The sequence below is a fragment of the Typopeltis vanoorti genome, chromosome 5 (genome assembly GCF_054136105.1).
Source record: "Typopeltis vanoorti isolate ZY-2024b chromosome 5, IOZ_Tvanoo_1.0, whole genome shotgun sequence".
Lineage (NCBI taxonomy): Eukaryota > Metazoa > Arthropoda > Arachnida > Uropygi > Thelyphonidae > Typopeltis > Typopeltis vanoorti.
Window position 1 is genome coordinate 41,083,554 of NC_143553.1, and position 24,004 is coordinate 41,107,557.

The window sequence follows — 24,004 nt, forward strand, 5'->3', positions numbered from 1 at the left end:
CATAGTCAATGAGACTTTTCTTATTCCTAGCCTCTTCTCTCCATGTGAATTTGTGCACATTTTTATGTTGGAACATGGTGTTAGTAATAACCAGTCCATGTCCTGAGCAGAAATCCAACAGATATTTGCCATTATTATTAGCTTTGCTCTTTTCTCCAAATTTTCCCAAAATATTTTTGTATGTCTCACAATCATTTCCTACTCTGCTATTTAGATCCCCAACAAGGATCAACTTTTCCTTTTTCATTGTGTCAGTTGCTTTTTCTAAAGCCTCAAAAAATTCCTCCACTTCAACCTTAGTAGAACCTTCTGTGGGACCATAGGCACAAATAAGTCTCATTGTCCAGTTCCCCATTCTCGTATATGCCCACATTACTCTACTTGAAACTGACTGCCATTCAAGAAGATTAGCCTCGTATTTTGTGTTCAATACTATGGCTACTCCTTCTTTTCCTTGATTGTCATTGCCTGAATATAGCATTTTGTATTTATTGCTCAGAAAGATCTCACCAGTTTTGGTCTTTTTTGTTTCAGTCACCCCTATTATGTCGATCTGGTACTTATCTAATTCCTCAGCTAGCTCCATTTCTTTGCCATTCAGGCTTCTTATGTTGATAGTACCGATCTTTAACTCTGGTGATGTTGAGTTGGGGTTTGTTTTCAGATTTGTGATTTTCATGTTTTCAGTATTCCTGACCTACAACTGTGATCTTTCCTAGCAGAACCACATTTCAACTATAGCAGTGTTGTGGACAACAGTGCTATACGGTTTATAGACCTAAATTTTGTAACTTATGAGAAGACTCAGATGCCTACATATTGTAGTAGAGAAGCTAAATATGAAGTTCCAATGAAATACAGCAAAAAAAAAAAAAAAAGTTCCTATACTTAAGTTTGTGATGATTTCTTGGTATAGAACACCCCTCCAAGACATCTTAGGTAACTTTAGAATGGATTGAAATACAGAATAATAAATTTGTCTACTTGGAACACTTGGTTTGGTCTATTCATAGGTAAGACAAATCTCACCATCTCCTTGTTCCTAGCTAGCATGGTTTTCAAGAAATAAATACACAAAGCTTGTATGTCATTCTGTGCAGTATTTTCTTTTAAAAACTTATGGAGACAACTACTGTGTTGTAGTAAAAAATTTTCAGTTTAATATAAACCAAAATAATAACCTGATATTTTGACCTTCATATCAAGGTCAGACCAGGTCACTCCTGGCCTAACCTCTGATGGAAAAAAGAAACCTCACTACATCAAAGTTAGAATCCTGTTATATGTTTGGTTCAAAATTACTAGATAAATTAACAAAAGTTGGGTACAGATTACTCACAGATAAATTAGAACAAAATGGAATAAGAGCTCAAATTATAGCTTAGAGTCCTAGAGTGGAGGTTTCCCAGAAAACTGAAAAAAAAAAAAAAGAATTTATGTTGGCTGAATGCCTACCCATCCATGTTCTTGGGATTTTTATGCCACCAGCCTGGCTGGCCGAATGGTTAACGTATCCACTCTCCAGCCAAAAGGCTGTGGGTTCAAATCCTGTTGTGGGCATGGATGTTTGCGATTGTCTGTGGAACTAGTGTTAGTGGTCGGCAGTAGGTGGCGTTGGTGTAGTTGCTGTCAGTTGGTGGATTGCGAGTGGTGGAAACCGAGTTGTAGAGTATGTGCCCTCCCTCGATGAGTCTTTGGACTTCCTGGAGGTGACTAATAATAATAATAATTATTTAGAATAATTATTATTCTAATTTAGAATTATTATTATTTAATTGTATACATTAAAGAGTTATCAGATAAAATAAATAAATGGTACAACCTTAATGCTACTTTTAAACCACCTATAAAATTAAAAAAAAATATTCAATTCCTTCAAAGATGCCTTAGTCCACCAAGGGGTATACCAAATCCTAACCTACTTTACATTGGTGAAACTGGACACACAATTCCAATCTGTAAAAAAAGAACACAACAAATAAAATTTAGGAATTTTGGTAAATCATGTGTCTCAGATCAACACTCATAACAACCTACTACGACTGTTTTTTTTCCAATTTATCTGTTAGTAATTTTGAACCAAACAGATAACAGCATTCTAGGCTTTGATGTAGTAAGGGAGTGTTTTCCCCACCAGACCAAATTAGTTTGATTTTAGCAATGTGTATACTTCAGGCCTTGATGTGAAGGTCAAAATGTCAGTTGAATATTGCGGTTTATATTAAACTGATAATTTTTTTTTTTTTTAATGAATGCTGATCACACTGTGTAACTATGAAAGAAAAGCTTTCTGAGCAGTAGCTGATGGCATGAATTCTCCTACTTACCTTTCAAAATACTTACCCAGATTTTTGAAGAACTCCGCATACCAGTCATACCAATTTTTTTTAATTAAAAATTATTCTAGTTCAGATGAGAATGGAGAAATTTGAAGCAGCATTCTTATCACAAACTTATCTGTAACTGGTCTGATCAAATGCATTACAAGGACAATATTTTTATTGTTTGGTATTACAGTATGATGATCTGAATGATTTTTTAAATCATTCACTAATATAAAATAAAATTCACTAATAAAATAGACAGGAACAATAAACTTCCCTTTTTCTGGACATCTTAATTCTTAAAGAAGCAAGCAGCATTGCATTAGTTAATGTTCATACAAAATCCACTCATACTGGTTGATATCTTCATGCTACCTTCTTCAAACATCCTTGACATTATTTGGTATTATTAACAAGTAGAAAAATAGAATATCCACATCTTAGAAGATAATACAAAATATTAAGGGGGGATAAAAATGTTTGATTTTCTCTATGACAAGGATTCTCAACCTATGGTACGCGTACCACTGGTGATACGTCAGCCACTGCCTTACTGGTACATCAAATATCTTGAATTAAATATAGTGGTACGCCACTGGAAAAGGTTGAGAACCCCTGCTCTATGACATTATTATTCATTCTAAATAGATACCCCTCTCCAAAAAAGTTGATTATTGATTGTTGCATACCATGAAACCACCACACATTACCTCAGATAAGGAGACCTCATTTCTTTACCATACTTCAGTGAGACTTCATGATGTACATCCTTCATACCACATGATATAGGCATCAAATTCCCATTTAAACCAGTTCAGGCCTACAATTTGTGAATGTGAACTCAATATCAATATTGCCAACAAGTGGAAGGATGCCAGGTTATATTTCTCACGTGAAGTCAATGGATTAACCATTTCCTTCAATGTGTTATCTCAAAAACTTTCAGGAAGTAGTGTTTTGCTTGCATGGAAGCCTGAAGAGAACCCAAGCTCTCATCATTTATATAACATTCTTGCTGTTGATTTAAAAAAATCATAACTGTTTTCTGTGAATAGAGGCATTTTCAATTTCTACTCTTATCGGCTAGCAAACAAATAAAAAGGAGAGATTATGCTGTCAGCTAATTGACAGTAAACATGGTGTTATTTACAGTGAAATAAAAATATTCCATATTTCCAGTTTTTGTCACTTTATTATCTGTCCTTGAGATTTCCTCTATTTAAATCTTGATTTTCTCCAGTCCAGCTTTCACTAATACAGCAAATACCATTATTAGTGAACTCACTCACACAAACTGCGGAAAAGTCCAAACTAAAGTTATTATAAGTCAAGTCCACTCAGCTTTAGAATACTGTTCTCACATTTGGGATATTACACCGAAAACCTCACTAACAATGAGTTTTTAATGGCACTCACATTCACAAGAATAATAATTTTTATTATTGCAAATATTTCAACCAGAAATTAATGACCCATCAACAGTGTATCAGCATAATCACAGGGCGGAGCTAGAACAAAGAATGTTAATCATATTTACAGAGCTGAGCCACATGCCTGAATACCACCAAACTAGTGTTTACAAAACAAAATGAGATTATGATTCAAGTTAAAACTGAAATGATTTAAAATGCAAAGATTATCAAAAATTGAATGACAGCATTATATATAAAAAAAAAAAAAAAAAAAAAGAGGGAGGAGGGCACTATTTGCCATTTATGAGGATGAGACCCCCCCGAAATCTTGGCGATGGAAAGGCAGTCATTCCAATTTAAGTTTGGGCAATGTAGAAGGGCTTCATCACTCTCTTTAAATACCTGCTAAAACCTAAATCAGCAAATCGATGTGAAAGAGTATTGGAGCAGAGGATATTAAAAATCTAGCCTTGCTCCTTGCTGAGCAAAGCTAGGACAATATTACAAGGACGATATTTTTATTGTTTGGTAATACAGTACGATGATCTGAATGATTTTTTAAATCATTCACTAATATAAAATAAAATTCACTAACAAAATAGACAGGAACAGTAAACTTCCCTTTTTTCTGGACATCTTAATTCTTAAAGAAGCAAGCAGCATTGCATTAGTTAATGTTCATACAAAATCCACTCATACTGGTTTTTTCTGGTTTATTTTTGTTGATATAAGACTGGTGTTCTTGTAGTTATTTTTTGACTGAACATCCTGTTTGTCCACAGTACAAGTGGAAGCACTTGCATTGAACCAGTAAACAACAGGGAGGGGCTTCTTATCCTTTTTTGATGGGGAAGAATGCAGGGATTGTATCTTTTCAGGATCTTTGCAGTAGCCTCCAAGATGCATGCAATGTATGGAATAGGGACTCGTAGTTCAGAGTTCTTGGGGTAAGGCTGTCAAATGTATGGAATGCTTTAAACTTCTTTGAGGTAAAGCTCTCCTGTAGTAGGAAGATTTGAAGAGGCCTATTTTTTTTTTGAGATAAATGATGGGCTGAATCTTGTTAAATATAGTGGCCTGTGAAGGTAGGTTTATAGTGAACAGATGTTGTAAGTATTCCAGATGGGGTACAGGAAAGAAGGATTTCCAGGAAGGCTAATATTCCATCCTTTTCTTTTTCCACGATGAAGTTGCATGGGTGTAGGGTGTTGATTTTGGTTAAGTCGGTAAAGTTGCTTCAGAGTTTGGCAAGTGGCGAACACATCATCGACATAGCATATCCAAAGGAAAGGTTAAGGTTGTATTGTAGAGAACAGGGAGTCTTCAAGATGCTTTAATTAGAAATTAGCAAGGAAGGGTTAAGGTTGTATTGTAGAGAACAGGGAGTCTTCAAGATGCTTTAATTAGAAATTAGCAAGTGCAGGTGAAAAAGGGCTTCCCATAACGGTTCCTTCAATCTGTTTGTAGAATTGGTTTCTACAGATGAAATAGCCTGAGTGTATGACAAAGTTGAATAGTTTGACTGTCTAGAGGGAACTCCTCTAATAACAGTTGAAGAGTCTCAGCCAGAGGTACATTAGTAAATAAGGACTAGATTTCGAAACCAACGTCTGTAGACTGAAGAGTTAGGTGTTATTTTTGTTGATGAGCTAGGCATTTGGATAGGTAATAGGTGGAGGGCATCTATGCAGTCAGATATGGGCCTAAGTGGAACTCCTTCCTTATGGATTTTTGTAGGCCCTGCCTTTGCTCATACTGCAGACAAACAGGGCATTTGAAAAACAACTACAAGAACACCTATCTTATATTAAAAATAAACCTGAAAAATCTGGCCTTGCCCAGCATGGAGTGGACACTGATTACAATACCTTCTGGTCCAATACTCACCTTTTATATTATTACCACCCCAAGACCTCATGGAGTCAAAGACTCATCTGGGAGGTCCTTTTATCACACACACAGCTCATCATACTGTGTTTTAAACACATTCAAACTCTTTGCAGACACCACATCTCAGGCAGGGCATTCCAATCATTCACAACTCTGCACGAAAAAAACCTGCCTCTCACTCCTCTACTCACACCCTCTTTATACAGTTTCCAGGGATGACCTCTGGTTCTCCCCTGATCACTATTCTCTGTAAAACTTCTCCAGCATTGATCCTATAACAACCCCTTACCAACTTGTAGGTCTCTATCATATCTCCCCTCTTCCTCCTTCCACCAGACTCTGCAAATTACATCTTCTCAATCTTTCCTCATACTCGACATTACAGAGGTCAGAAACTACCTTAGTCAGTCTCCTTTGGACCCTTTCCAACATCTCTTCATCCTTCTGAAAACCCGGTGACCAAATCTGGGCACAATAGTCCATGTTTGGCCTAATCAAAGCCTTATACAAAGGAACAGGAATCTCCCTACTTCTACATGTCAGTGTCCTCCGCATCATTCCCAGAAGCCTTTGTGTTGTCTTCACAATTTTGGTGATGTGTCCCCTAAATTTTAGATCCTTATCCACTATCACCCCCAGATCTTTTATTTCCTCTACCTGCAACAATATATTCTCACCAAGCATAAATTCTGCATCCCATCTTTGTTTTCCAAATTTTAAAACCTTACATTTTGCAACATTGAACTCACATCCCCATTTCCATGCCCAATCACTCAATCTATTCAAGTCTTCCTGTAAGGCCACAACATCTTCACTACACTTCATGGTTCGTCCATGAAGTGTAGTGAAGCATCTTTGTGTAGTGACCCAACTTTGCATCATCTGTAAACAACTGAATATCTCCATCCAAATCTTCACCTATATCATTAATATACAAGTTAAACAGCAATGGACCTAAAACAGACCCCTGAGGCACTCCACTAGTGACTTTCCTTTTGCTGGATATCGCTCCCCCATACACAACTTGTTGATACCTATCAGATAGCCAGTCTTCAATCCAATGCACCAATCTAATATCCAACCTTATCTGCTCTAGTTTGACTGTCAACCTATCATGAGGTACTCTATCAAAAGCCTTTGCGAAATCCAAGTATATTACTGTGTATCCTTTTCCTCTGTCCAAGGAAGCAGTCACTTCATTGTAATAAGTAAGTAGATTACTAAAACATGACCTCCCTTTAGCAAATCCATGCTGTCCATCAAAGATAATACCATCAACCCAACTCTGGATCCTAATTTTCACAAGCTTCTCCAACAACTTAACCACAATACCTGACACACAGATAGGCCTATAGTTTGATGCTTGAGTTCGATCACCTCCTTTATGAAGTGGCACAATCTTGCCCTCCTTCCACTCCTTAGGAACTTCACCGAGTGCAAGACTCGTATTAAAAAAATATGTCAAGGCAGATGTCAACTCCCTGGCACATTCTTTTAGAATACGTGGTGATATATTATCAAGTCCCACAGCTTTATTAACATCTAGTTTACTCAACTCCCCATAACACCTCTTGCTCACCTACAGTCAGTCTCTCCTCCCCATCATCAACTGCTCTCAATCCCTCCATGAAGTCACATTCGCAAGACTGAAAGATCTTTATGAACTGCTCATTAAGTATCTCCACCACACATTCTGCATCAGCTGTCTTTATACCATTTTCTCCAATCAATGTCATCCTTCCATAATTATTCTTTCTTTTGCTGGCTACATATCGAAAGAACTCCTTAGGATTCTTTTTGGCATCATTAGCCAACTGCTGTTCATACCTCTCTTTAGCTACCCTCACCAACCAAGTCACCCTCCTTCCCCCATACACAACAAATTATTATTTGTCCATCAACAATTATTGATGCCAGTTTAGGTTTGAGGAGTTATTTAGAGTTGAAGCACTTCTACATTGCCTTTTTGTAAAAGTATTTCAAACAACAGCAAAACTACTGCATCTAAAATTAATGGTTTGAATATGAGTCTTTTGTTGAACCTGCTGAAAGAGGTGAGCATATGACTGCTTTGCACACTGATTTCAAATTTTTTCCCTTCCATTTTCTTGTCCCCCCCCCCCCCAATTAAAATGCTCTGAGTTTTTTATTTTTTTTTCAGCAGGTTTTCAAAAAATAGTATATTTAAATTTAAATTTTCTGATAGAATTTTCAAGTTTTTTTTTTAAAATCAAAGTATAATTTATATATGCATTTATTTTAACGCATACATTTCCTTGAAGGAGAAAGGTCATGCTTTTTTTTTACTTTTTATTAAAGCCATTATAATAACAAAGCAACAAGGGCGTGATGCACAATATATAGCCTTTTCCACTCAAATGCCAACCTCACCTTCTCGTGGTCCATCCTGTTCTAAAAGTACAAATGAAACATTTGCAATCATATATGGGTAGTATAACCATAACAGAGTAAATGCTGTTAGAACTGCCTGTCCAGAGGCATTAGGTAGCAACCCTACCACTGGACTTACCCAGTAAAAGGCTAATAACCAGCTAAAGAAAAGCAAGACAGTTTATCAGGGAAATGACCATGGTTCAGGAAAGGTAAACAACTGGAAGAAGGAATATACAAAAAAAATCACAAATTGGAATGTAAGGAGTTGCACACAAAGAGGAACTTGATGAACAACTAAACCAAGCCAGTGTAAAAATATGTATGGTATCAGAAACAAATAACTATATACAAATCTATAGCAGGAGCCTGTGTAGCTCAGCAATGTGGCATTTGCAAACCACAGTGCTTGACCGAACGAAGGAAGACTTTGTTTCGAACCTAGTCAGCGTCTAGAAGAATTTTTTCAAAGCCTTTTTTTCGACCAGTTCCCGAGTTAGTCAATCTCTGGCATGGGCAAGCGGGTTTTTTCTCCTGGAAACTCGGGTTTTTCATCCTGTAAACTCAAGAAAATCGACTGTAGAACCCACACTATTTCAGACATTAAATATATTGTGTTCGGGACCACAAGATGGCAGCACTTGTTGAGCCACCTCTTCCCTGTAATACTTAATTAGTGATAGCCTTGGGCCAGCTATCTCTGATTGGCTACCAGTGAAGATTTATTGCCCACTCATCTCCAAAACATTAGATAGGACTAAAATGGTCTCGCCTACTCCCTATATGGGAATAAAAAAACATTAGCTGATTTTTTTTTTAAATCTATGGCAGAGTGAAAAAAGAAGAGGATAGGCAGGTATAATGATACATAAATCTATAAAGAACAATAAGGTATATTATAGCTACTAGACCATGGGTCACCAAACTTTTTTGACCGACGAACCCTTCAAGAATTTCTTGACTTTTTATCGACCCCTTCTATTTTACTATTACGTAATTTTAATATTACGTAATATGTATGTTGATGAATTTTAGAACATTAATGCTCACTTGTATGTCAATGTGCAAAAATGAAACTGGGATCGAATACGTGTAAGTATAAGTAAATAAGCAACCGCGCACGTGTTGCAATCTCGCTCCCACCACGCCAGCCGAGCAAGAACCACCGACATCCATTTATTGGTAAATAGTCATTTTGGCCTACTTGATTGGCCTCCGTAACTATTTTCATAACCTTCCTCCATCTTAGAGCCTGTGTAGCTCAGTGGATGTGGCGTTTGCCAACCACGGTGCTTGGCCGCACGAAGGAAGACTTGGTTTCGAGTCTAGTCGGCGACTAGAGGAAATTTTTCTAAGCCTTTTTTCGACCGGTTCCCGAGTTAGTCGATCTCTGGCACGGGCAAGCAGGTTTTTCCTCCCAGAAACTCGGGTTTTTCGTCCTGTAAACTCAAGAAAATCGACCGTAGAACCCACATTATTTCAGACATTAAATATATTCTGTTAAGGTTAGGGACCACGAGATGGCGGCACATTTGAGCCGTCTCTCTTCACTGAGTACCGCTTAATTAGTGATAGCCTTGGGCCATCTATCTCTGATTGGTACCAGTGGAGATTGAACTGCCCACTCAGTCTCCAAAAGTTAGATAGGGCTAAAATGGCCTCGCCTACTCCCCGTATACGGGAATAAAAAGGCGTTAGCTGATTTTTTTTTTTTTTTCCTCCATCTTATAGGTCCTATTCATGTCACTGTTCCCACGATTCACTCTTAATTGTGTTGTCACTCAAGATGGAGGTAATCCAAGTTAATCGAATTAAATATTACCCATACAATGATGTCTTATATTTTCCCATTGACCCCTGAGTCCAAATCGACCCCTAACAATGTTATATCGACCACTGTACTAGACTGAAAGATTAATAGAAATTAGACTCAAAACATTGAGGTCACATAACAATAAACGGGACATATACACCCAAAGATGGGGAAAAAGAAAAAAGTTAAGCCTTTTACAAAACTGCAGAAATTCATAGATAAAACATATGAAACAGACTATTTACTACTACCAAGGATTTAAATGCCAGAATATGAAACACAAAACAAACAAAGACGAACTATGAGATTTCATCATCTATGATAAAATGAAAATAATGAATTTGATATTTGAATATAAAGAAATATGTTAAATATACATGGACAGCCAGACGATGTAAGTCAGTTATTCTTAATATTAATGCAAATTTTAAATTAGTTGAGTTAATCCTAGATGTAAGAGTTAAATTCTGATCATGATATGGCATTCATAAAAATTCAATTTAAACCAAAATAACTAAAAAGAAAGTGGAAAATAATTATCAACTGAGTTATTTCTTCATTACAAGATCCCAATATGAGAAATGCACTGATTTGAAAACAGAAACTGTACATGTAACAAATAACATAGAAAATAAATATGAAATTATGAAACAAATCCTGACAAAAGCAGCAGCAGAAAGCATGGGAATAAAGAGTAAATGAATAGAAAAAGAGACAACAAAACTGGTACAAAAATATAGAAAAGATAACAATAAAACAAAAAAAAGTTACTAGAAATGGCTAAATTCCAAGATAGTAGAAGCAAAAATAGAATACAAAAGAAGCAGTGCACCTAGAAAACGAGGAGAGAGGGGGAAGAGTGAGAGAGAGAGAGAGAGAAATGGAAGAATTTTGTAACTGAACTAGTTTGGTTACAAAAAAACTCTTCTCTGTTCAGTGTGAGTTCAGTGAATTTGGAGGAATTCACTGAACCCACAACCAAAAATCTATAAAATAATAAAAGGTAAAAATACAAACAACAGATTTAGAAAAACGGGTAACTTATTTTCAAAATCTCTGGACTGAAGATGATAAAAAAGTAAAATTTTATACTTATGCACGAACTAAAAAATACAATAAATAAGAAGAAAAATAGGAAAATACCAGGAGAAGACAATCTTCCATGTTTAATGGAACTATACAAAAATTATTATTATTGTATAGGCATCTCCATACAATAACAACTGACTCTGGCAACAAATTCCATTCATTCACAACTCTCCAAGTGAAAAATTGAGTCCTCACATCCCTACTAACCACACTATTACTCAACTTCAAAGGGATAGCCTCTTGTTCTTTCCCCTCTAGCCAAGTGATGAAACATTTCCCCTGCATCAATCCTATAAAACCCTTTAAACAACTTAAATGTTTCTGTCATATCTCCTCTTTTTCTCCTATCAACCAACTTCTGCAATCCACACTCTCAATCTATACTCATTCCACAGACCACTCACCATTTTCGTCACTTGCCTTTGAATCTTCGCCACTTTCTCATCTCCAAGAAACCAAGGAGACCAGACCGAGCACAGTAATCCAGATGGGAATGTATCAAGGCCTTCTAAAGTGGAATAACAACTTCCTTATCTCTACTGGTGTGTTCTTCAATAGCCAAGTAATCTTATGAGCTACTTCAGCAACCACAACAAACTTTAGTTCTGTCTTCCACCACCACCCCCCCTAAATCTCTAGCTTCATGTATTTCCTGGAGTACAGTTCCATAGATCATATCCGAAACTGCATAATTTTACATTTCTCAACATTAAACTGACATCCATTAGTTTTTGTCCATACTAACAGCCTATTTAAATTGTCCTGTAAGTTCTCCACATTGCCTTAACTATTACTCTAACTAATTTTTCATCATCAGCAAATAACTGAATATTCCCTTTTAGGTTGATTTGTTATGCCTTAATTATGCTACGTTATTTCTAGCAGCATAGATGCTCACCTATGGTCCCATTTGGACAATATGATTAATGATACATTTAATAGAACATTCTTAAATAACAAGAACAGACATATCAAAAAATTCAATGCCCTATATGAAAAGAGTTTCAATTCAAGACCTAACCTTCTTGACAATAAAGTTGTTTTCAACCTTTCAGATCACAACTGAACATCTGCAGAAGTTAGCATCCTAAAAAAAGGTTTCAATTTTGCAGTCACACCAGAGTTTATACCTAACATAGACATTATGAGCAATGTCGAGCAGGCTCTCCATTTTTTACTTGAACCTGTTGCAAATGACTGAGATCCTTCTCTCATCTTTTCGACCTCCAAAAAAAGAACATAACCCCCTTAAAAAAAGAGCACTGACTAATTTAAAAAGGAACAAAGAGATAATTATTGCCTCAAAGGCAATTCTATCATCATTTTAAACACGAGAGATTATGTATCAAAATCTCGTTTTTACTTTCCGACACATCCACTTACTGTCAATTAGACTCGGACCCTACTTGGATGAACCATATAGAAACCAACAACCTTCTGCGTAACATGGACACATGGCCATAGATGGAATAAACTCCCCAACTTATTTGTTATCCAAACATCTCGCACGTCTTCTAAAAGCACAGATCAAAAATACACAACACTTTATTAAAAAGCTAAGAAATATCTCCATATCAAGAACTGACATTCTAGCAAGTTTAGATGTTATGTCTTTATTTATGAATGACTCTCAGAGACAATCTGTTTCCTCAAGACATCACCCAACTTTATAGACATTGCCTTAATTCGAATTTCTTTAAGTGGAATGGAAAGATCTACAAACAACTTTCAGGTCATACAATGGGAAGTCTTCTATCTCCTCCATGTGCGGCCTTATTTATGGAAAAGTTCGAAAATGACATCTTACTACATACGGATCCAAAACCATCAGTGTGGTAGAGATATGTTGATGACATATTTATAATATGGAAACATTGTGAGGCAGAACTATATGATTTCCTAACTTCCATAAACTCATTTCACAAAAAATCAAGTTCACCTTGGAACTTGAAAATGAAAGGAAATTACCTTGACATATTAATTACAAAACAAACGGATGACAGCACTGGTCTAAATGTATACCGCAAACCGACCCACACAGGCCGTTACCTACATTTTGCCTGATCACACCATATTTCACAAAAATTAAGCATTATACATATGCTAAAAAAACAGGGCAACCTTTATCATAAGAGACGACACAGTATTAACAGACGAATTAGACTTTATTCTCCAAACATTAATGAACAATGGATATCCAAAAAAATAACAAAAATAATACTTTTCTCCAACTCCCTCTCAACAGAAAATCCAAGAAACTCATCACAGGAGTTCTATTTCCATTCCTTTTGCTGGCACACTTTCACAAAAAATTGCCAACCTGCTAAAGCCTCATGACATTCGAGTTGCCTTCAAACCAATAAAGACAGTATACAATATGTTACATTCATCTAATGACAAGAATCCTGTCTTTCATGCTTACATGATGATCAGAATACATTATGAAAATTATGGATACACCTACCATGTTAGAGTAAAACTTTAGTTTCTACATACAGAATAAAAACCAAAATATACTTTTGACGTTTCGACCTTCACATGAAGGTCATCTTCTGGCTTCTGGAGTATACGTATATATTGTTTCCTTGTATATATACGTATACTCCAGAAGATGACCTTAATGTGATGGTTGAAATTCGAGTGTATATTTTAGTTTATATTAAACTAAAGTTTTACTCTAACACGGTACTTGTATCCATAATTTTCACAGGACTCTAGCTTTGATGTAGTGAGTTTTTTTTTTTAAATTTTTTTTTAGCACCAGAGGTCAGGCAAATAGTTTTAACAGTTGATCAATAACTTTAGCATGCCATTTAGATTGTAGTGCAGCTTGTTTCTTTATATATAAACATATACTCCAGAAGATGACAATGTGAAGGTCGAAATGTCGAGTGTATATTTTGGTTTATATTAAACTAAAGTTTTACCCTAAAGTTTTATCCATAATTTTCATAATGTAAAGAGAAGAATACTTTCGATAAATGCCCTGGAGTTTATAACATTCCTTGTTCTTGCAGCCTGAATTACATCGAACAAACTTCTAGAAGTTTAGAAATAATAACACAAAAGGAGCACATGGGAGACATAAACAACAACAACAGAGAGGACGATTCTGGTTTAGCTTTCCATTTTTTCAACACTAACCACAACATTGAATGAGATAAAAGTACTATGCCATACATGGAAAAGGACTACAGCTCCCGCAACATGAAAGAAACGGCAATAATTATCCACTCACAAGGCACCCTGAACAGAAACCAAGGGATGATCCTTTGTGATATCTACAAATCACTCATAAGATCTCTCAACACATCAGAATTCAACTTCACAGCCAATTATAGGACGCACCTGCTTAACAATGACTGACTAAGTGCTAACATCCATGCTCCACACATTTGTGTAATGGTTTCTCTGAATTTGTTATTTTTTCATCTTACAGTTATGTATTCATTCGTAACTTAAGCTCATTTTTGTTTTTTAGCTGTTATGTGTAGATTTATCTGGCCCAGAAGAAGCCACCAGTTAATATAGCAAAACTAATAGGTTAATAGTTTGTATTAAAATCGCTGACCTATTAAACCCAATTTTTCTGTCATCTTATGTCTTATTTTTTTAAGTTTATCTTATGGTCTATCTTCTGCAACTGGACTGCTGGCTTTCTTCTCCTATATATTAACAACTTTAGTTGAATGAAATCCAGTCCTGGGTTTTTCATATTACAGCACCTCTTGATAATCTTGTACTACACTAATGAACAAAACAAGAACATTCACTGCTACAACCATATATATTGATTCCACAATATTCAGTGAGTTTTGATAACATCGGTGCTAGCAAATTTTGTGATTGTTATTTCTCACAAAAAAAACTTGCATTCCAATTTTACTTTTCATAATACCCAAATCTCGAGCAAAACAAAATTTCTATTTTTCAGATAATCCAAGTTAGTATGGTCAGTTAGAATGGAAAATAAAAATAAAAAATTAGCAAAACAAGTATTAGCAAAATTAGCAAAACGATGGTACATTGTGCCCTTCGATTGGAATAAGCTTAAGTTCGATTCTCGTCACGACGGGAGGAATCTTTATCTGGATGATTTTCAATCAAAGGTGAGTTAGCCGATCTTATACGGAGGTAGCAGAATTTTTTCCTCCCGGAAACTCTGGTTTTTCATCCTGCATACAGACAAATCGGCCCTTCAGAACACATGCAATTTACAGACATAGAATACTAGTTGTAGTGGTGGTGGAGGTGGGCAGTAGATGGCATTGATGGAGATGATTCGTAGTAGAGGTTCGGTGTAGTGGTTGAGGCAGTTGTATTAGTTGAGACAGTTGTAGGTGTCCTCCCGCGATGAGTCCTCAGACTCCTTGGAGGTGTCAGGAAAAATAATAATAATAAGTAATAGCTGAAGGAAATCCCAAAGAAGATCAGGGTACAAAGTTATTTGATGCAGTTAATGAAAAAATCCAATAATCGTAACTAGATTTTAGTCAAGCAGTAGTAATTGTGTTAGGCTATATGGTACATCCATTTGAGATTACATCAGAAGGTGATGTTTCAAAAAATACTAAATACACTGGACAAAAAATTATGGAATGCTGATTGAAATTATGTACATAATTTTAAAGTTATGAACATAAACAGTCGTAGATACAGGTAGAATAAAACTGCTGGAATATGATTGTGGATGTCTGAGGTGTGTGTTTAATGCATCTGTGGCATTCTGTATCCTCTTTTACAGGTACAACTATGGGTCATAAAGGTGATGTTACTGAGTGGCAAAAGGGTGCCATTGTTTTTTCACGAGAACATGGACATTCCTTGCAAGAGATGGCCAAATTTGTTGGAGTGTCCATTTACAGGGGAAGAAATATGGTAGCCATCACCATAGGCGGAGTAACTATGATAGAAGCTCTGATGATGATAAATTGGGATCACAAAATATTTTGGACTACCAACAGCTAAACGTTTCTGGACTTGTCAAAAACTACTTCAACAGTACAATGCTGGACCTAGTAAACCAGTTTCAGAACGAACACTACGGAGAGAACTGCATGGGTTAGGCATTTTCATTCATGTTGCCTAGACATGTCCTAAGTTAACAACTGTCCAGAAGAAAATTTGCCTTGCTTGGGCAAAACAGTATCATCACTGGAGACAAATAATATAGTCCAACAAATCCATAGGTTCCAGCCCTGAATATGTCCAAAGAGCTGTGCAAAAAGGAGGTGGCGGTGTCATGTTTTGGGACTGTATTTAGTACTGAAGTTAGCCTGTTCATTGAAATGTCCAATCAGATGAAATCCATGGATTATCTGACACATTTAAATAATGAAGTATTGCCATTTGTCCAGTTTTGGGAACAAGAAGGACACATAGTGGATCCGTAGTTTCAAGATGATAAATACTGTGTCCATCGAGTTAGAATTGTGTTGGATTAGTTTGCAGAACATGACAAAGATGTTCGACATCTCAAATGGCCAGCCAATTCACCTAATCTAAATATTATTGAAAAAAATCTAGGATACAGAAAGGGCCGTAAAGAAGAAACATCAACACCCTGCAAATTTGGCAGAATTAAGGGATCTTTAAAGCATGGAGTGGAATAAACTTGATATGCATGAGTCATACTGACGGTATGCCAAAAAAAAAAAAAAAAAAAATCCAAGCTGTAATTAAAGCAGGTGGTGATATAACTCCATATTAAGTTTACTTGGTATACCCACATAATCTATATGAATGTATTTAAATCAATTAGTTTTGCACACTGTTTAGTTTTTTCTTCTAGGTATAAGAACAATGTCTTCATATTAATTATGTCAAATGCAAATATCATTAATTTGGCTGACATATTACCTTTTCCATCTCTGATAACAAACTGCTTTATAACAGTAAGATGCAATTGAGTAATGAACCGTGGTCCTTATTACACCGAAAATGAACCATTTCCAATGTTTCTTTCAACTTCTGAATGTAGCTATTGTGTAACCATTTTGGTTTGCTACCAAACAATGATTCTCCCATGTATGGAAAACCAAAATTGATTTACATGTACTTTTTGATGTACCTCTTTAATAAGTTCTTGTTTGAATTTATCATGAGTGGCCCAAGTGTGAGCAAACAAAGTTTGCGCCTGAAAGTATCTTCAGGACTGGGTTAAGGTGGTACACACCAGGGCAACTCGTTGCAAAGGTGGAGCAAGCTACCAACACTCCTATCCTAATATCTCCTATAATGCAAAACACATCTCCTTGCGGATATGTCTATTGTTATGCATTAAGGGAAGGGCCACTACCCAGACCGGTTTCGACCTTTATTGAGGTCTCTTCAGTGGGAGCCAGGCCCAAGTCGAGATATCAGGCAGAAGCATTAGCAGGTCATCTCCACCTATAGGAATTGCCAATTGGTGTGCCACCCTTTTTTAATAAGTTACTCTGGATTTAGAGAAATCATAACAACATAATGCATAACAATAGACATATCCGCAAGGAGATGTGTTTTGCATTATAGGAGATATTAGGATAGGAGTGTTGGTAGCTTGCTCCACCTTTGCAACGAGTTGCCCTGGTGTGTACCACCTTAACCCAGTCCTGAAGATACTTTCAGGCGCAAACTTTGTTTGCTCACACTTGGATAAAGGATTAAACTAAATTTATTATACTCTAACCAAGTGGAAAATAAACTTTCAACATCTTTCTCTAAATCCAGAGTAACTTATTAAAAAAGGGTGGCACACCAATTGGCAATTCCTATAGGTGGAGATGACCTGCTAATGCTTCTGCCTGATATCTCGACTTGGGCCTGGCTCCCACTGAAGAGACCTCAATAAAGGTCGAAACCGGTCTGGGTAGTGGCCCTTCCCTTAATGCATAACAATAGACATATCCGCAAGGAGATGTGTTTTGCATTATAGGAGATATTAGGATAGGAGTGTTGGTAGCTTGCTCCACCTTTGCAACGAGTTGCCCTGGTGTGTACCACCTTAACCCAGTCCTGAAGATACTTTCAGGCGCAAACTTTGTTTGCTCACACTTGGATAAAGGATTAAACTAAATTTATTATACTCTAACCAAGTGGAAAATAAACTTTCAACATGAGTGGCCCATTTAGCCTACATAAAAAATGTTATAGATATAGTGGATAAGATTGCTTTGTGATTGTAATATAATGAACACTAATTCAGAATCATTATTATACTGCAATGGCAACCTTTCTGTTCTAAGATTTTACATTTTTAATGTGTTATTTGACAGCAAAGCAAAAAGTCTTACATTTCATATAAAAGCTGTCTGGAAATTTAAAGCACTATCAGGAATGATTCCTTCACCCACTTTGCACAATACCACATACACAGTGCTCACTTATAAAGCAGTTCAACTTGATCATCAGCTAGATCAACAATAATGCTTGCATTTAACCTTTGTGATACAAAGACTAATTGTGATATCAGAAACTATTTGTCTGCTAAACTTGGTAGAGAATCTGCAAAACTACTTGATTTTGTGATTTTGTAAATGCATGACACAAACACACACCAAATTTAATATTTGGCTTTTTCCTATTGAGTATGCTAGGATGAATCATATGTAATGTTCACTATTAGGAAAACTATTATGCATTACCTAAGTCACTGATGTTCTAAGTGACAGAGCGAAGCATTAAAATGAAGAGAACAGAAATTAAAAAAGATAATTTTACATATATATCACCAGTGAGATATATATAATTTTTCTCTATTTACACCACATTTGGTATTGATTGTGTCATTGTATCATGCAACCCACTATTTGACACTTTATAAAGTTCAACCCTTAAAAAGACACAGCCATGTTAATAAAATATCTTTTATACTTCTGTATATGAACAATGGAAATCAATATACAAGTCTTTCTTTGAAATATCAAAATCAACAAAATTATATGTCATTTCACTCTAAAATATTATTCATCTTTAAGTCCCTTGGCTCTTAAATATCCATTCCACTGTTCTGGAATTTTCCTAAAAGTCAAAATTTTTTTCTTTATTTGTTTAGGAGTTTCTTGGTAATAGTTTCTTGGGTCTTGAGCCATAGCCTAATTTATCAAATGGAAGAAAAAAAGAAGTTAATTAATATCTAAAGATACTTTTCCATAAAACAACATATATGCTAATGCTATATTATTATTAAGAGATTTTTGTAATAGATTTCACGGTTTGATATGAACACAGATGATTAAGAAAATAACTATTTATTAACTTAAAAGCTAATATTTCGCTGGTATTATATTCAGCATCTTCAAAGCACACAACACAAAGTTTGTGACCCTGCACACAGGATCAATTGGAAAGAAACAAAAGTAATGCACAGAAGCTTCTACAAGTCAGAGAGGTTGTTCCTGGAATCAACAGAAGCCTTAAAACATACTCCAAACCTTAACAAGTATGGTTGTATAAATCTACCAAAGATTTGGGAGACAGTCATCTTAAGACCAAATTAATATTTATTACTTTTATTTTATTTCATTTTTTCAAACTTTCTATGACTATCGTTTGGACTATTATTTCAAAACTTTGATTTTTTTTTTTTTTAAACCTAGATGGCGCCATATTAGGACTTTAGTCTTGTGTTGCATGCTGCAATTACTATTACTAGCCCCACTGTTACACTGGATTGTTGGTTGTTTTGCATTTGTAACAAACTTTGTGTTGTGTGCTCTGAAGATGCTGGATATAATACCAGTGAAATATTAGCTTTTAAGTTAATAAATAGTTATTTTCTTAATCATCTGTGTTCATATCAAACCGTGAAATTTATTACAAAAATGTCTGACGAACACATAAGCCTATCCACACGTATTATTAAGAGAGATCTCCAGGGAGTCAGGAACTCATCGAGGGAGGCCATACTATTTTTACCAGCTGTTATACCTGTTCTTGAATTACTTGCACACACAACATCCAATGGCAATCCCTTACAATCATGCACTACTCTATGAGAGAAAAATCTAGCCCTAACCCCTTTCCTGACAGCATTCATTCTCAACTTCCATGGATGCCCTTGCATCCTTTCCCCACCCTCTATAAAATGAAAAATTTCATCTACTGAAATTCTGTATAATCATTACAGAAGTTCGTAAGTCTCAATCATATCACCACTCTTTCTCCTGTTTGCAGATTACAAATTCTCAATCTTTCTTCATAATCTGTATTCCACAATCTTTATATCGTTTTTGATATACAGATTGTGTATATCAAATATACACTCTCCTTTGCACTTTCTCCACTATATTCAAAATCACCATGGAAACCAGACCTATGTGCAATAGTCCAAGTGAGGTCTTATCGAGGCTTTGTAATTACTTCCTTATCTTTACATGCCAAGGTTCATTTCAGCATTGCCGTTATTCTCTGAATTGTATTTACAACTTTTGCATTTATGACCCTTGAACTTCAACTTCCTGTCTACTGAAACTTCAAGATCTCTAGCCTCATCAGTTCTTCAAGCATAATCCCACCAATATAATACAACAGTGGATATCTAATCACACCAAAGTGGATGACTTTACATTTATTAACATTGAAATGACATCTATAGCCATTTTCTTGGGTCTTGAGCCATAGCCTAATTTATCAAATGGAAGAAAAAAAGAAGTTATTGAATGCAAGCCCTAACCAACTTTCCCAAAATCTTCATCACCACTCTTGAGATACTGATTGGTCGATAGTTAGATACATTGGTCTTTGCACCACCCTTGTGCAATGGGATTACCATACATTCTTTCCACTCCTGTGGAATCTTCCCTGTTTTGAGACTCAAATTGTATAACCTGGTCAAGGGAACTGCCAGCTCAGCTGAACACTTTTAGCATCTATGCTGATATCCCATCAGTTCCTATTGCAGAATTCTTATTCAGTTTGTGCAACAGCTGTAGTGCTTCCTCCTCATCCATGAGTTTCTTTATACAGTGAAGAGGTAGTGGTGAGTTCAATGTTGCCTGTACCAGGTTGATAGCTTTTAGCAAATGAATGCTCATTAGTCAAACAATCACCTCTGCATCAGTCACTTGCATACCATCTGTATTCGGTAGTTATTCTTTCAAATTCATTCTTTCTTTTATTTGAAGCATAATGATAGAATTATTTTGGGTTGTCTTTAACTTGCAGAGCTAGTGTCTTTTCATACAGCTTTCTGTACTTAGCTTTCTCTACAACACTTGTGAACCTTCTGGCCTGCTGCTTATAATGATCATAACTGACATCATCCTTATGCACAGAATATTCCTTTCATGTCATCGTTTTTCTTACGAATCTCTTGCTTAATTAGATTACACATCCATTTCACTCCTACTCCATATATTCTTCGAGCTCTAGGGACACATTCTGATATTGCATCATTTAAGTATTTTTTAAACACTTCCCATGCACTGTAGATATCCTTCCCATCTAATGACTGATATTATAGAACAGAACCCAGCATACTCCTCAGGTGGTTATAATTTCCTGCTTTGTAGTTCAGCAATGAACCTTTTCCAAATGGAACATTCATAAATTTGCCACTTCTCAAGTGAGTAATGCATGATTACTGTCACCAACCCAGAATAGTTACATCTTTAACTGAACCCCCCCCCCCGACAATATAATCAGATCTAACACTCTTTATCTCAAGTTCCTTCTGTCGCATGCTGCTTGAGGAAGATGTCTCAATAAACAGTTCAATAAATTCAGTTTCATTCTTCTTCTTGTGCAATTTCATAGCTACCCAATCAATGTTCAGATAATTAAAGTGCCCAATTATGATTACTCTTTTCACACCCATCGTATTTATTTGTTGTTATATTTCTTCATCACTAGCAACTGATCAACCAGGTCTGTAAGAACACTCCCACTGTGTATTTAATCTTGTTAGACTACACCTCACACCAGATGGATTCAAACTCACTGCCACATGAAAAATTGTTACTAGTATTGCAGTCATAGGTCTCAACTCTAATTCAAGACATTTGATATCATTAGCAGCAGCACCCCCCCCCACCTCCTATCCTGTCTATTATTCTTAAAAATACTGTATTTTCTGCTCGATACCAGCTGGTGGTACATCTGCTTCTGATAGCCAGGTCTCACTAATGCCTACAATATGAGGTCCCAATATATTAACCAAGGCAACAAACTCTGCTATCTGATTTCTTTCAACTAAAGGTGAGTTTAGCTGGTCTCACACGGAAGTAGAGGGTTTTTTTTCACCCAGAAACTTTGATTTTTCATCCCTCAGAACAAGCAAACCGGCCAATGAACATACATGGATCTACAGTCAAAAGTACATACTTAAAATCCCTCATTGGGAGGGCTCAGCTGGTCTTAAGGGACAGATGAGGAAAATTGGGGAAATCCCACATAACAACAAACTGCTCCTTTGTTTCTGATACTCCTAACATTCATGTACAGACATAATAAATTACCTGCATTCTCTTTTACATACACCTGTCTGTGGCCTGCATGACACAGTTCGACAACTTGCAAATCCCTGCTCTTACCTGGTTCCTTACTTATGCAGACATCGTTACATATGCCTGATAGGTCCAGAGAATCATTCTCTCTGCATAATCATTTCCATAATAATTATAATAATAACCATTCCTATCATTAACACAGTCACCTAACAATGTCACTCTTACACACAGATTCTCACGATTCCATCCATCAAAATTCAGTTTCCCTGACTCCGTGTTAGGTCTTATATCAATAATTTTTCATGACTCCTGATGCCAAACGCATTCAAGCGTAGGCCATTCCTCTTATACAAATCCAATCTTTCCTCAAACTCATTCCACACATCCAAAACCTCGCATCCATTCCTTCTACACAGCTTACACATAGAATCATATGAGCCCTACTTCTTAATTCAGTTTTATCATATTGAGGTAATATACTTATTGTTTTCACTTTCTCACTCTTACCCTCTTCCAACAACCCTTTCAAAAAATCCTCTCTCATATTGGACTTATCACTAGTTATGTCATTAGTGACTGCTACAATTATAATCTTTGTTGAAAGTTTTTCACTTGATTATATTATAAATTAAAGATACCAAGAGATTATATACAGGTAACTCTCATATAACGCGGATGTTAGGTTCCACAAAAATGGCGCATTATGCAAAACTCAGATCACATAGAAAAAAACATGATTTTGGTTAGATTTCGAAATAATGTTTTTTTTTTGTTCTTTTTTAAAGATTATATAAACAATGACATAGCCAACAAAAATATATTTTTATTTAATTCGGGTAATTCATGCAAGTTAAGAAAACATAAACTATGAAACAAATACATAGTATAAAATTATAAATTGTACATAAACTTCATTGCACATAATACCTTTTATGTGCACATAAAAATTTATTGCACATAATAATATTTTGCCTAAAACTATTTTCAATGTTTTAGGCAAAATAAAATAAAGTGTATATTTTAATAGTCATCACACTCTTCAAAAATAACATTTCGTAGATGTTCTTTATTTACGAGTGGCCGGACGGCGTCATCACTTGAAATCTCTTGGACATCATTAGTATAATTCTCATTGCATACTTCGACTAGTTTAGTTATCAAGAAGTCAGTAATAAGACCTTGCTTACCACTATGCTGCAATTTTTTATTAAGTTCATAATACGGAGCTAAACAAATATCCAATTGTCTCATGAATTTTCCGGAGCACTACGGAAAATTTCTTGCCAAGTCCAATCCTTCTGCTAATTTCTTTAAACTGAATTCTTTATCGGATTCATCACAATCAGAATCTTTGGCAGAACTCTTTCCCCACCATTGGGTTTGACGTCATCTATGAATTATACCAGTTCCTCATTTAAATCCATTTCCCCATCAATTAATTCACTATTGAAGATATTGGAGCACTTATGAAGAAGTTCGCGAAGGTTGAGTCTCATGTGCTGATTGAAACTGAATGTATTTTCAGTCTTGTTCAATTGTTACCTTGGCAGTTTACAGTGGGTGGGTTTATCCCTATTAACAAACAAGTATATCGCAAAAACGCTCTAAGTGGCCATTACTATAAAAATAATTTTTTACATAAAAAAAAAAGTATCG

General features: G+C 35.8%; 1 protein-coding gene across 1 annotated transcript in view; it reads right to left on the bottom strand.

Moving 5' to 3' along the window:
• Nucleotides 1-18,752: 18,752 nt before the first annotated feature.
• LOC150106335 (nucleolar protein 16) overlaps nt 18,753-24,004 on the bottom strand; it is a 62,561-nt gene continuing 57,309 nt past the window's right edge. The window contains exon 5 of the mRNA XM_090393087.1: nt 18,753-18,994. Coding sequence (XP_090249213.1) covers nt 18,863-18,994 — 132 coding nt within the window. The 3' untranslated portion in view covers nt 18,753-18,862. The remainder of the gene's footprint in view (nt 18,995-24,004) is intronic.